General features: G+C 33.3%; 1 protein-coding gene and 1 long non-coding RNA gene across 5 annotated transcripts in view; one reads left to right on the top strand and one right to left on the bottom strand.

The window, feature by feature from the left end:
- LOC127855370 (uncharacterized) overlaps window positions 1–14075 on the top strand; it is a 474985-nt gene that overhangs the window by 74765 nt on the left and 386145 nt on the right. The window lies entirely within an intron of this gene.
- The window catches only part of LOC127855364 (uncharacterized), a 267885-nt gene that overhangs the window by 66115 nt on the left and 187695 nt on the right, over window positions 1–14075 (bottom strand). For all 4 annotated transcript variants that reach the window (XM_052390863.1, XM_052390864.1, XM_052390862.1 and 1 more), the window contains 3 exons: window positions 9089–9234; window positions 3485–3575; window positions 1141–1262 (listed from right to left, as the gene is read on the bottom strand). In XM_052390863.1, the coding sequence (XP_052246823.1) occupies window positions 1141–1262; window positions 3485–3575; window positions 9089–9234 (359 nt within the window). The remainder of the gene's footprint in view (window positions 1–1140; window positions 1263–3484; window positions 3576–9088; window positions 9235–14075) is intronic.

Here is a 14075-nt window from a genome sequence, read left to right as displayed (position 1 = left end):
CATAACATGCACAAAACAACAGTGTTCATTTGTTTGTCCACTATTTTGTAGCTGATGCGGTTGTGAGCCTAGGTAACATTTTAGACAACTCCTTTTTGAAAACACTCGCTCCGATGACAAGGATCATGTCCATGGACAAAAACGTTCATGATTTTCACACTATGTCAACAGTTCGCTATCGGGTTTATAATTCATGCGCATGTTTGTTAACGTACCATCCGAGAAACTCTAATGCAGTTGCGAAAATACTAAATTTAATGATTTTATATTTAAAATACCATTTCAATTGATGCTTATTAATTAAATCAGTTTGATAAATTGCTTTCTTAAATACAACCTGCTTCAGAGGGTAGTGGTGGCATCGTTGGTGATGTAAATTACTACTAATTACATTAATTTCTGATAAAATCAATGCAAACGTAACTTGACAAGTTTTTAACTATGAATGCAATTCTTTATAAACTGTTTTCTTATAAACGCTTAATTTCAACGAGCAATCATTGTTGGATATTGGTTAACAAAACCTAAAAATAAGCGGTCCAATTTCTCAAATGATTTTTATAGCGAGTTAGAAAAATATGTCAATTACATCCAAGCTAAAAGCCCACCCCTCCCCGCAATTTGCTAGTTAAATTTTCCATATTAAAAAAAACAATAGTTCTATTTATCATAAAGTATCCCCTATTCGTCACAACAAAGGTATTGATTTATTGCTTTATTACTTTGATTGTTGAAAAGTTATTTATTCCGTCAATCGTGCGCCATGTTGTTCTAACTAGTCGCCAGCGCAAGTTGGTAGTATGTCGCATGCAAAAGGTAAAATTGCACGATTTATTTCATGAGAAAATCATTATAAAAATATACAGCTTAACCTTTGCCTGAAAATGTAACTGGTTCACTTGTCGTTTCGGTAGGTTACAAGTTAACCTCTTGCATCCGTAATATTAATAGAAGTGGTGGCAATCCTTTGCCTTTAACCAGAACAATTTGAGAATCTCTAATATAAAAAAAAACATGCAAACAATATTGATGTATCATCAAATTAAAACTCTATTGACAAGAGATATGTGATTTTATACAGACGTCAATCAAGCATGGCATTCACTCCTGCAAGTAACTTAAGAATATACCGGTACATACAGTAGTATTTTTCTGTTCATGTATGGTCATCTCCCCATCCTCTGTTGTTGTTATTGTTTTGTTTACAACTTCCACTTCCAGATTCATCATATGTACTACACTTGTAACTTTCTGCAATGAGCCTGTGCAAATAAAGGAGTACATTTATAGATGTGAATAATTTTAGAAACCTAATACATATTTGATAAAATTATATTAAATAATGTTAATTTTTAATTGTTGGAAAACACTTAAAACATGTATACTTAAATGTAGAAGGGCAAGACAGGCCTTTCCTTGCGTATCTACGGGTCCGTTAAACAGACCCATTCAAAATTCAATAACAAAATAAATTATAATCACACTTTGAAAATAAAACACCCCAATACAATTTCAAACAAGAAACCGTCGGAGACGCGTGATGCTCCCCGAAGTTTTTTTTTGTCACAAATTGCACTATATATTCAGATAAAAGGAAACGTCTAGTAGTTGGGGGGATAATAATTGCACTATATGTACAGTTTATAGAAAATTTCAAAGGGCCATAACTCTGTAAAAAATCATCCGACCTTGACCGGCTGATAATACGCACAGCTCATGTTAGTAGTGAAGCTTCCCATAAAGTTCATTGAATTCCGGTCATTGGTTGCTAAGAAATAGCCCGGACAAGAATTGTGCACAGACGGACGGACAAACGCACGGACAGACGAAGCGGCGATTATATGCTCCCTCCAAAAAAAATTTGGGGGAGCATAACAAGATTAGTTTTTTATGATTAGTATATCTCAATTGTATTTACATAACATCTCAACAACTATAATCTATAGGCTTGTTTCCATATAATAAGAATGATTGTAAGAGTTATATAAGTTTTCCCAAAGAGGACTTAATGAGTGAAAAAAATAAATGTAAATTTGAAAGCCCCCTACCAGTTTCATGAATACCCCTATCACTAAAAATGCCCATTAAATCAGTTTTTTAAATCAGCGCCGCAATATGCAGATGATTGACATCTGGCTTTAAAGGTCAGGCATATAAAAGGTACATTGGTTATCTTGTGCATACAATTTATCATCATACTTTCTGTGATCTTTAAAAAAACTGCATAACAAGCATTCAGTGGAATTATATTTTTATTTACAGTCATTTGGCATTGAAAATACACAAATAAAAGGTTTTGAATAATCATCTTATGTGTTTAATATGTACAAGTTTAATTAACTGTGTACTAAGTACCATGATCATTGATTAATTAACATAGACATGACCTTTGACCATTAGTGAAAACCATGAAATCTTGTATAATTCCCACAGGTCCCATTATTATTCAATACCAAGTCGTGTCTTTGTTTTGTCACAAGAATCTATGCAATTTATATAAAACTACAGTTTCACACAATAATTCTATTATAAAAACCTCTATTGTAATCATATTAATTTTTTAACAGTTTCAGAAAAATCGAAGTGTAAACCTGACCTTTATGTCAGAGACTGTTTTATTAATAACAAAAGGTTGATGAAGGGAAAGTCTGCCGATAATATTCATCACCAGAAATGTTGCATATGTTGAATATTCGGCTCATTTTTTGTTTAACAGAGCATTTTTAAAATGCTTATATACATTTCAATATTTGTTTTGTACAATTGTAAAGTGTTAAATAATCTATGTTCTGATTCTACAAAATCGATATGCAAATACATAAATTATGAATATAGAGATGTTTTCATTTTTAATTCGATCAATTCCCGCTGTACACATGTGTAGACAAACTGCAACATGTTAAAATATTTAAACCAAACATGTAATTTCTTAAACTACAGATCTAACACTAGCTGTGTTTGTGAAACACAATGCCCCCTACTGCGCCGCTTTGAAGCCACATATTTGACCTTTGACCTTGAAGGATGACCTTGACCTTTCATCACTCAAAATGTTCAGCTTCATGAGATACACATGCATGCCAAATATCAAGTTGCTTTCTTGAATATTGCAAAAGTTATTAATTATTGCAAACGTTTAACCAAGGTTAAAGTTTTCCACAGAATGACAGACAGACGAGCAAAAAACAATATACCTCCGATCATTCGATCCGGGGGCATAATAAACATTGTTGAAAATTGAAACATAAAATATATCAAACCTTCTGTATTTGAATGGATATTATTCGACATGTTTGTACAATCTATTATTGCAACATGGAACATATCAGCTGAATACTCAAAACGTGCTACATTTCTGGTGAAAAATATTATTGGCGGTCTTTCCTTCCATAGTAACAGCAATGATTCAGTTTGTTTCACGTGCACTTATAAGACTGACATAGGCACAAGATCACAAGTTAGAATTGTACACCCTATTACTTACTGTAGAAATCTTCTCCTTCAAAGGATACCGTTGTAGCCACATCCTCCATTTCAAGTATCATGTTTGTATTTAAAAGCTTTGGTTCAAATACCTAAAAGTGAAAACAAATACTAAATTTATTTCATTGTATACCAAGAAGAAAAAAAAGTAGCTATTCGGTGGCAGGTGTTTGGAAATCCCATATCTGACTTGTATGACATGGGATACAGTTTCATTGTCTGTCTACCTGGCGAAGGACAAGAAGATTGTCAGATGTGCAAATGACTTTCAGCCCAAGTCCCTTATTATATAACAAAAGATTTAAAAACTGCCCAACAGTGATGACCTTTGATGAAAAGCAACAAAACTAGAAGCTCATATTCACACGCGTCAAATGACGCAATTTCAGGTACACGTCCGCAATTAATGGAAGCTAAGAAATCATAAGTCTGATGAGACCAAGTTTTATTAAAAACTACAACAAACAAGAGCTGTCAGAGGACAGCGCGCTCGACTATGCTTAACAGTATAACGTAAGCCATCATGGGAAAATTGTTCATATTCAATAATTAATAAGACGATATTTCACAAATAAAAGGATTTTTTTTAATTTTTTTTGGGGGGTAGGGGGGTGAGAGGGGGGTATAATGTGGGGTGTGGTAATTTATAAGTTGATGTTGAAAAAAAACGGGGAGGGGGTAGGTGGGATGGGGGTAGGGGGTGAGAGGGGGGTATAATGTGGGGTGGGGTAATTTATAAGATGATGTTTAAAAAAAAATGGGGGGGGAGGTTGGGGAGGGGTAAGGGATTCTGGGTAGGGGCGTGGGGTATTGTTTTGGTGGAATCCATTGTGGTATTCAGGTAAGTGTTGTTTTGTCAAAGTAATAATAAAATGTGATCATAAATAAAGAAGTTATGACAATTTAAGCAAAATGTTCAATTATCTAAGTGTAAAAGGGGCCATAATTATGTAAAAATACTTAATACAGTGGTCTTCTCTGGTTTATATGATGGGGTCATGTCGGTTAACAAGTATGCAACATATAAAAGCAATAGGTCAAAGGATATAGGAAATATTTGGGGTAGTACGCAAACTTTAACATAGATTAATCAATAATATGCATATTCTAGGTATAAAAGGGGCAATTATTATGACAAAATGCTTGATAGAGTTGTCTGCTCTTGTTTGTAGGTTAGGGTTATGTTGGTTAACAAGTATGCAAAATATGAAAGCAATTTGACAAGGGACAATGAAAACAAGGGCTGTTTGTAAAACATGCATGCCCCCCATATGGGCTCTAAGTTGTAGTGACAGCCATTTTGTAAATATGTTTTTTGTCACTGTGACCTTGACCTTTGACCTAGTGACCTGAAAATCAATAGGGGTCATCTGCGAGTCATGATCAATGTACCTATGAAGTTTCATGATCCTAGCCATAAGCTTTTCTGAGTTTTCATCAGTAAACTATTTTACTATTTCGGGTCACTGTGACCTTGACCTTTGACCTAGTGACCTGAAAATCAATAGGGGTCATCTGCCAGTCATGATCAATGTACCTATCAAGTTTCATGATCCTAGGCATAAGCGTTCTTGAGTTATCATCCGGAAACCATTTTACTATTTCGGGTCACCGTGACCTTGACCTTTGACCTAGTGACCTGAAAATCAATAGGGGTCATCTGCTAGGCATGATCAATCTACCTATCAAGTTTCATGATCCTAGGCATTACAAGTTTCATGATTCTAGGCATAAGGGTTCTTGAATTATCATCTGGAAACCATTTTACTATTTCGGGTCACCGTGACCTTGACCCTTGACCTAGTGACCTGAAAATCAATAGGGGTCATCTGCTAGTCATGATCAATCTACCTATGAAGTTTCATGATCCTATGCATAAGCGTTCTTGAATTATCATCCGAAAACCATTTTACTATTTCGGGTCACAGTGACCTTGACCTTTGACCTAGTGACCTCAAAATCAATAGGGGTCATCTGTGAGTTATGATCAATGTACCTATGAAGTTTCATGATCCTAGGCCTAAGCGTTCTTGAGTTATCGTCTGACAACCACCTGGTGGACGGACAGACCGACAGACCGACCGACCGACCGACATGAGCAAAGCAATATACCCCCTCTTCTTCGAAGGGGGGCATAATAAATGGGGTAGTACGAAAACTTTAACATTTGCTGAATATTCTAAGTGGAAAAGGGGCCATAATTATGACAAAATGCTTGATAAAGCTGTCTGCTCTTGTAAATAGGTTGAGGTCATGTTCGTAAACAAGTATGCAAAACATGAAAGCAATATGTCAAGGGACAAAGAAAATATTGGGGGTAGAACGAAAACTTTAACATTTGCACGCTAACGCAGACGCCGGGGTGAGTAGGATAGTTCTACTATATATATTTCATATATAATAGTCGAGATAAAAATGTCTTCAGGAGCTTTCCCAAGGTTTCAGTATAGTTAGAAAACTAACCACAACCAATTGCAATGGTTTTCAAAAAGGACCACATAATAGCCAGATAACGCAAAGAATATCAATGAAACCGATCGTTACTCCACGACAATATAAAGGATGGTTAAATCATGAAAATACGAATATAAGGCAAGCACTGTATAAAGATTAAACACAAGAAACACCTGGTAATAAATGCATGTAAGAATGTCATTGATTTTGGTTGACAAGTTCCAGAGATTATGCCCAGCAATGCAAATGTCCTTATCCGAACAAGAGAACAGTTCATGCAGATAACACATATGAAGAAAATTGCTCAATTCAAGCAGGAACAAACTTAAGTATAGGTAAAATTAATCAAAAAACTATTCTTGTTGCTTCTTGACATTGATCCCCCACACACAGTAATAAAAAGTTCTTATCCAAGTTTCTTATATGTCATCCATAAAATAACTACCTGAAAATGTGTTTGATGAACATGGAAATAAAGGCATATCATCAAATAGCTTCCTGAAAAATTGTTGCAGAATTACCGCTAAACTTATGCAAGCACAGGTTACCCATATCTACAAGAAAGAAGATCCATTCATTGAAAGCAATTATAGACCAGTTAGTATCCTGCCCACAATGTCAAAGATATATGAAATAATCATTAGCAACCAACTCACTGAACACTTTATTAATAATGTTTTCTACCCTTATCTATCAGCATTCAGGTCATCTTATGGTTGTCAGTCAACTTTATTGGAATTAGTAGAGGATTGGAAACTGGCCCTAGATGAAAACAAGTATGTGAGTGCTGTTTTAATGGACCTGTCTAAAGCGTTCGATTGTTTACCTCACAATCTAATTGTACTTAAACTTAAGACCTATGGGTTAACTGAGCATGAGTGTCAATAAATGTTAAATTATCTATCAAACAGGTCTCAAAGGGTTAAAATAAACAATTGTACAAGTAAATGGCAAGAAATCATTAAGGGAGTGCCCCAAGGCTCTATTCTCGGTCCTCTGATCTTCAACATATTTATCAATGATATTTTGTATTTATATAGATAAGTCAACCCTGTATAATTATGCAGATGACAATACCCTGTCATTCACAAAAAAATTAAATACCTTTAAGGAAACTATTGAAATATAGAGTACATCCCTGATTCACTGATTCAATATTAACCAAATGCAAGCCAACGCCGATAAGTTCCAGGCAATATGTGTATGTAATAATACAAATAAAAAATTAAAATCATTTACTACAGGTCAAAATGAAATTATATGTGAACAAGAAGTAAAACTCTTAGGTGTGGAACTTGATTACCAGCTAAACTTTGATCTCCAGGTTACACATTTGTGCAAAAAGGCAGCAAAACAATTAAATGCACTCCAAAGACTAAGCAAGTTGCTGAATGTAAAAACTAGGTTAATTATCTTTAAATCATTTATCAGGTCAAACATTAACTATTGCCCCCTAATCTGGCATTTTTGTAGTGAATCCAACACAGACAAACTAAAAAAGATGCAGTTCAGAACACTTAAAATTGTTTTAAATGATTATGAATCAAGTTATGACGCACTATTGAAAAAGGTTAACAGTACTACTCTTCACTTAAACAGGTTACGCCTCATTGTATCAGAAACATTTAAAGTTATCCACAATTAGTCCCCAAAATATCTAAAATCCTTGGTTAAAGTCAAATTTTCTAATTATAATTTCAGGAACTTAAACATCCTAAAGACGCAACATGTAAGAACAACAAGGTATGGCAAAAATCCTTTCGTTTTGAAGCTGTCCGGGTGTGTAAACAGCCTGCCAGAGGACATACGCACAGTCGACAAATACAAAGACTTTGTACGGCTGACTCAACCTGGACGTATCCAAAATGCAAATGCGCCATGTGTGACTAATCTGCTTCTCACGCTTTTGCTTGTTTTTGTTGTCCTGCTTATTTAATAGTATCTTATGGTTTTTCAGTTAACCCCTTGTTTGTTCTGTTTGGTAACTCTTTTCACGTTATTTATTGTATGTTACCTTTTTCTTTGGTATCTACCCTTTGTCTTATATGTATGTGTTTTTTTGCATGCAAAATAGTATGCTCTTAATGTAAACTTGTACATAATTGGTGTTGTATGTGCTTTAACATGTACTTTAAATGCTTATATAATATGCTTAATTTTTATTTATTTTTTTAGCCCATTTATACTTGTTATACTATATACATTTGTTTGTCGAGAAATAGCTCATGAGCTAATGTTTACTTTTGTTCATATCCGACGTTAAATAAAGATTCATGTATCTTGTACCACCTAATATGCATATGTATACTGTCTGGATACTAAAAATAAAATTCCGTCTCACTTGGATCATAAGTTCCTGAAATCTGGCTCACAAATTAAAATATCACACACAAAACAACACAAAATGTCACCTTTGATCAATAGCATAATTGTTCATATTGGATTCATTATTTAACAAGTGATGAGTTTGTGAAACACTATGTCCCCATATTTTTTACCTTTGACCTGAAATGATGACCTTGACCTTTCATCACTCAATGATGTGCATCTCCTTGAGATACACGTGCATGCCAAATATCAAGTTGCTAAGCTCAATATTGCAAAAGTGTACATTAAATGAGCGATTTTGACCCATATATTTGACCTTTGACCTTAAAGGATGACCTTGACCTTTAATTACTCAAATGTGCAGCTCCATGAGATACACATGCATGCCAAATATGAAGTTGCTATCTTCAATATTGCAAAAGTTATGGCAAAATGTAAAAGTTGGAGCAAACAAAGCAACAAACTTACAGACAGGGCAAAAACTATAGTGGTGGGGGCATAAAAATATTAAGAATTTAATGGCTTATTAAGATTTTACAAACATAATATTTTGAATAAATTTGTCTCGCTCTTTACATTTCAGATATGCATTTTGATGTGTTAGTATTCCCTTATAAAATAAAATTAAATTTAAGACCTTTCTTAATAGATTCAATTTATAAAGGCATCCTTTCAAACTTAAACATACTGATGAACCTCAAACAGCATATATACTGAACAGGGTGCAAGTTACTTGCGAGCTTTTCAGATATTATGCTGGTTGCATATAGCCATTTTTACTTTGTTTCAGAACGGGAACGGTTTAAAATGGACTGCCAGTTACCTGAGTGGTGAACCACAAGTCCCAGACCTGATGATCTTGATAGAGACATATCATGTGCAGGTCCAGTATATGACCCCGGCTGCTGTTTCCTGCCATCAGATACAAGTCCGTCTGATCATGGCTGTCAGCAACGTTGATCAATATCTCTGTAAACAATAGGACATATTTGTATTGACTTGCTACATGTATCAAAAAGACTATTACCAAGCAATATATGTCCCCTACCGGCTCCACCATTGTCAGAATTTTTTTATTTGTTGCCATAACAACCAGAATTGTTGACGTAGGAACAAAATGAAATAACGTGCATAATGTCCATATTGCCATCTATCCATGTTTCAAGTTTCATGAAAAATATGAAGAACTTTTAAAGTTATCGCAGGATCCAGAAAAGTTAGACAGACAGACTGACGGACTGACAAACTCAGACGCACAGAGCACAAACCATGCGTCCCATCCGGTGAAACTGGTAGGGGACAATAAAGCAAATCAACACACAATACACACAAATCTGGAGATACAGACTTAGTTGATCCATTAGCAATCTACTTTTAATTTGATATCAAATCAAATAATATTTTTTGCATTGAGCTTTAATTTAGATTGAATGCAATAGGATACAACAAATATTTTATTGCATCATATGCAATAATGCCAAAAACTTGCTTCCAAGGGACTTCCTGAAAATCACGCGAAAATAAAAAATTAATTTCTGTAAACAATTACCCTACGTTTGGATGGAACTAATCATCTTCATAACTCATTGAATTTCTTATTGCCTGTTACGTTTTCAATTGCATTCTAGCAGACAATATTTAAATTCATATTGTCAACAAATAAAAATGAAGTGAAACATGTATTGTAAAACTTGTTAAAGCTGTCAATTATTCAAAAGATAAATATCACATACATGAAACACATGTTATTTTCACACGTGTATTGCACCAAACTGTAGATAATCACGCTAAAACTGTTCCCGAATGATGGTTAGCCTTACATTTATTATAATTGAGCCATTATGCAATAAACACATCGTGCGCCGTAATATTTTAATGTCAAGAAAACACTCTAGACTAGAATGGAAGGTTGGAGAAAAAACAGGAGCCAATACTTATTTGCGTTAAATTGGAATAAGCGATATAACGGAGCGTTTTATTTTGGATTTACAGTGTATTCAAGTAGTTTCTATGTTTGTTGCAATTTACAAGCATGAATGTAAAAACAATTGGGCTGTTCAATATTGCACATTTATATATATTTTTAAATACTCATATGTTCAATTGTATAGTTTGCACTTATCAAAACACTACAACTTAATACTGGCTAGCAATATCGAGATTATTGAGCAAGGTATGTTATGATCGACTTGAACCCATCTGCCACCAGTGTCTTTCTATGAAATATAACTAGTACACATATATTTGTATCTTAAACACGTGTAATGTATATTATATTTATTTCTAGAATCATGTTTCAACGTGACATCATGAAAGTCAACAACTGTTTTGTTTAGCATGACTTTAAGTAAGTAAGTCTCCTTCAAAATTCGGTTCCAGCACTGAAAGAGTTAACTTAGTTTTACTTTCTTCATATATTATATGAAATGACAACTCCTTAATGATTATAAATAATTTTTGTTAGTAAGCAAAATGATGATTGGTATTAATGTTTGTTGATGCATGGTTACCATTCAAGTAAACTATCAAAGAGGACGTTAATAATTTATTTTTGTTGTTGATTGTAGTTTGGAAGTGGTATATTGTATTTAGCTTGTCAACTTAAATTTTGTTTTAAATTGTTGTTGTCATGCGTTGCTTTTATTGCCAAGTGTGTACGTAGCCTAATAGGCAAGCGACATTTACTAACCGAATTTCATACATTCAACTTTTTCAATAATCACCAAAACTTTTCAATATTTAATGACACTTTTTTAACAGAACATAACTGGCAGTTTAATTATGATTAAAGCATATACAGTTCATCGTCAAAATAACAATATAGTAATAATAAATACATATAAATACTCATGCATCAAAATACAAACAAATTTGTTTATGCATTTTTACTAATATATGACTTTGTGAGAATGTACTATGTAAACAATGGCTCTTTCTTATTTGTTATCGACATTAAATGGATGTTAAAATCCGTAATTGATTGGGAAAAAAAGTATGCGGTTAGATAATATATACAAAATTCCAATACAGGGAAAAATATCTATATAGTTTTGGTTTAAATGCTTTTATACAGAAATTAGCAAGACATATCATTATACATTTTCTGGTCTCATTCAATAATTGCAAAAAATTAAACATACTTGGTCTTCTTCGGTAAACAACAGGTATAAGTGTATTTTAAACATTATCATACCAAGGCATTCAAAACAAAAATTATTTCATTTCTTAGAATCTTTTTGTGCCTACCAGTTTCTTTAAATAGAACATAAGAAGATAATCATTATTTTGCTACTATGTTTCTAAATTAAGAACTTTCAATTTTGTCCAAGTAAATGGATCTTTCAAAAAAGGGTTTCAATTCCTTGTAAAGAAATAGTGATGGAGTGTCATTAACATCAGTTTGCCATTTTGAAATGAACATATCATGTAGTAATATATTGCAAAACATAACAATAAAACTGTTTACATTAACAGATTCTGGATATATCCACACGTCATTAAAACCTTATTCTTACAAACGTTTTGAACGTTTGATGCCCATGACTTGGAGGGAGGGTAATCACATGCTCCTTTATATTGTCTACGAATAATATTGCTCTAAAATACAGTTGGACGATTTTTTGTTGGACAATTTCAGACATGGGGAAAGCCCGTCAGTCTGTAGGACATTGCCGACGAACAGTAAAAAAGGCCGATGGTGAAATGCAAGATCGTCGGACTTACTGTCCGGTTATTTTTGCTTTCAAAAAATTGTAACCCAATTGCAGTTTGCACACCATTATTTTGTGGTTACCGGATTATGATATTTCCGATATTAAAACGCTCATTTTCGCCAAATTTTGTAAGTTAGTAGTACATTGCAGCATCGTAAATTCCAATAATTATTACAAACGCGAATAGTGTCTCGAATGGTCGAAAAAGTAGTTGGACAGTTATGCTTTTTTGTTGCGTTGCACGCATGTCGCAAATATTCCAAGACGGTGGACCATAAAAACAAATTACGTGGGCAGCATGACAATTAAAAATCAAATTAATGATTGACATCATATAATTAGTATGGATAAATGAAAAGCGTTTGTGATTGAACGATGGAAAATATGTCTTAGATACAATTAAGAGATTGTCATTTCAAATTTATGAATGTCGAAGAATTAGTGTACATAATTAAGAGTGCATTCTACTCACGAAAAGAAATCTAAAAATTATTGTTTGAAAATTGAAACTGACGGATATGATTTGATTTATATGTTTCTGAATCTGTGTATAATCATATTCATGTTCATAGTCTGCTTTATTATGTTTGTCACTCTTATACAGTTTACTGTCATTGCATGTCTGTGAAATGGATACAATAAAAGGTTAACGTATTTAATATATAAATAACTCTGCATTAAATACATCAATAAAACTCAATCATGTATGTTTATATATGTAAATATTTTTCCAAAATTAAAAAATACATTTTATTTATTTATTCATATCAGGCTGTTCACACTATTTTTGCCTTTTCATAAATCAACATCATGTTAAAATTCTCTTTTTCAATTGACTTTGCAATGTCCATCTGTAATTAAACACTTGAAATTGAGGCCTGTAAAATTAAGATTTGGCCTGTAAATTATTCCTTCTTTGTAGGCCAGTCTGGCCTATAAGAAGTGACTGTCTTTCCCCATGTCTGCATTTTTAAGAAATATTTAACTGCTCGTAAATATCGACATATATACATCGGGTATCTACCAACTTCGGCATCAAAGCATGTGAATTTGTAAAATTTTTACATTTAAACGTCATTTGCAGAATTTGCGTTGGACTCGCTAAATATTTTCAGCTTTAGTAAATCATTACACCTCGCTTCCATAATTAAAAATCAATGCAGAATAGGCATCAAACAGATTAAACATGATTTTAACAGGTACATTCAAAGATCTTGTAATCGCAAATAATGAGTTCATCGCCTTGACTTGTATAAATACACCGCTTCTTGACATTACTTTTCCTAGATAATTCCAATTTTTCATGATTTTGAGAGAGTTGATGTAATAAACCTAATAATATCCCTTTATTAAATCTGATTTTATGAAAGATGACAAGTTTTGTCTTGTCGACAGTGACATTTATATTCCACTGTGTGCAATACTCAAGCAAATTGTTCAGATAAGATTGTAAGATTGTATCAGAGATAAACACTTCCTTGACGTCGAATAAAAGAAGATAGATTGATAATTGATTAATAGAAATGCCCGCATTTCATTTCAGGTTGTAAGTGCAACTCAATATTTATTTATTGTTTATTTTACTTACAATCAATGATTGAAGGACAAATATTGCGTCTCTTGTACTAAAGCTCGGCTTGAAACCCCACTGTGCGTCTGTTAAAATTTCATTAGCAGTAACCCAATTGTGTAAGCTTAGTTGAGTATATAGGTGAATAACTTTTCAAAATAACTCACAAGGCTTTTACCTCAATAATTATTTGGTACAAACATTTTTATACAGGGGAATTATCAGACCCATTAACCAGCTGTGTGGGAATTTCCCAGACTTGAGAATATGATTAAATTACAGTTCCAATGCGTTACCTATTACATGGACACAGTCTTGAAAATATTTGTAAATAATATTGTCAGATGAACACGCCTTATGTTTACCTAATTGTTTTGTGGCCATGACAATTTCTTCAAATGATATGTGCCTATCGAGCCTGGATAAGAACTTTCAGAATTATGGTTACTGTCAAAATAACGAACACAATTTATACTGTACTCATTATTTAACTACCTTCATTCTGTTCAGGTTTTTAAAGTGTTAAA

The sequence above is a fragment of the Dreissena polymorpha genome, chromosome 13 (assembly GCF_020536995.1).
Source record: "Dreissena polymorpha isolate Duluth1 chromosome 13, UMN_Dpol_1.0, whole genome shotgun sequence".
Classification (NCBI taxonomy): domain Eukaryota; kingdom Metazoa; phylum Mollusca; class Bivalvia; order Myida; family Dreissenidae; genus Dreissena; species Dreissena polymorpha.
This window is presented reverse-complemented; position numbering and strand designations above follow the sequence as displayed.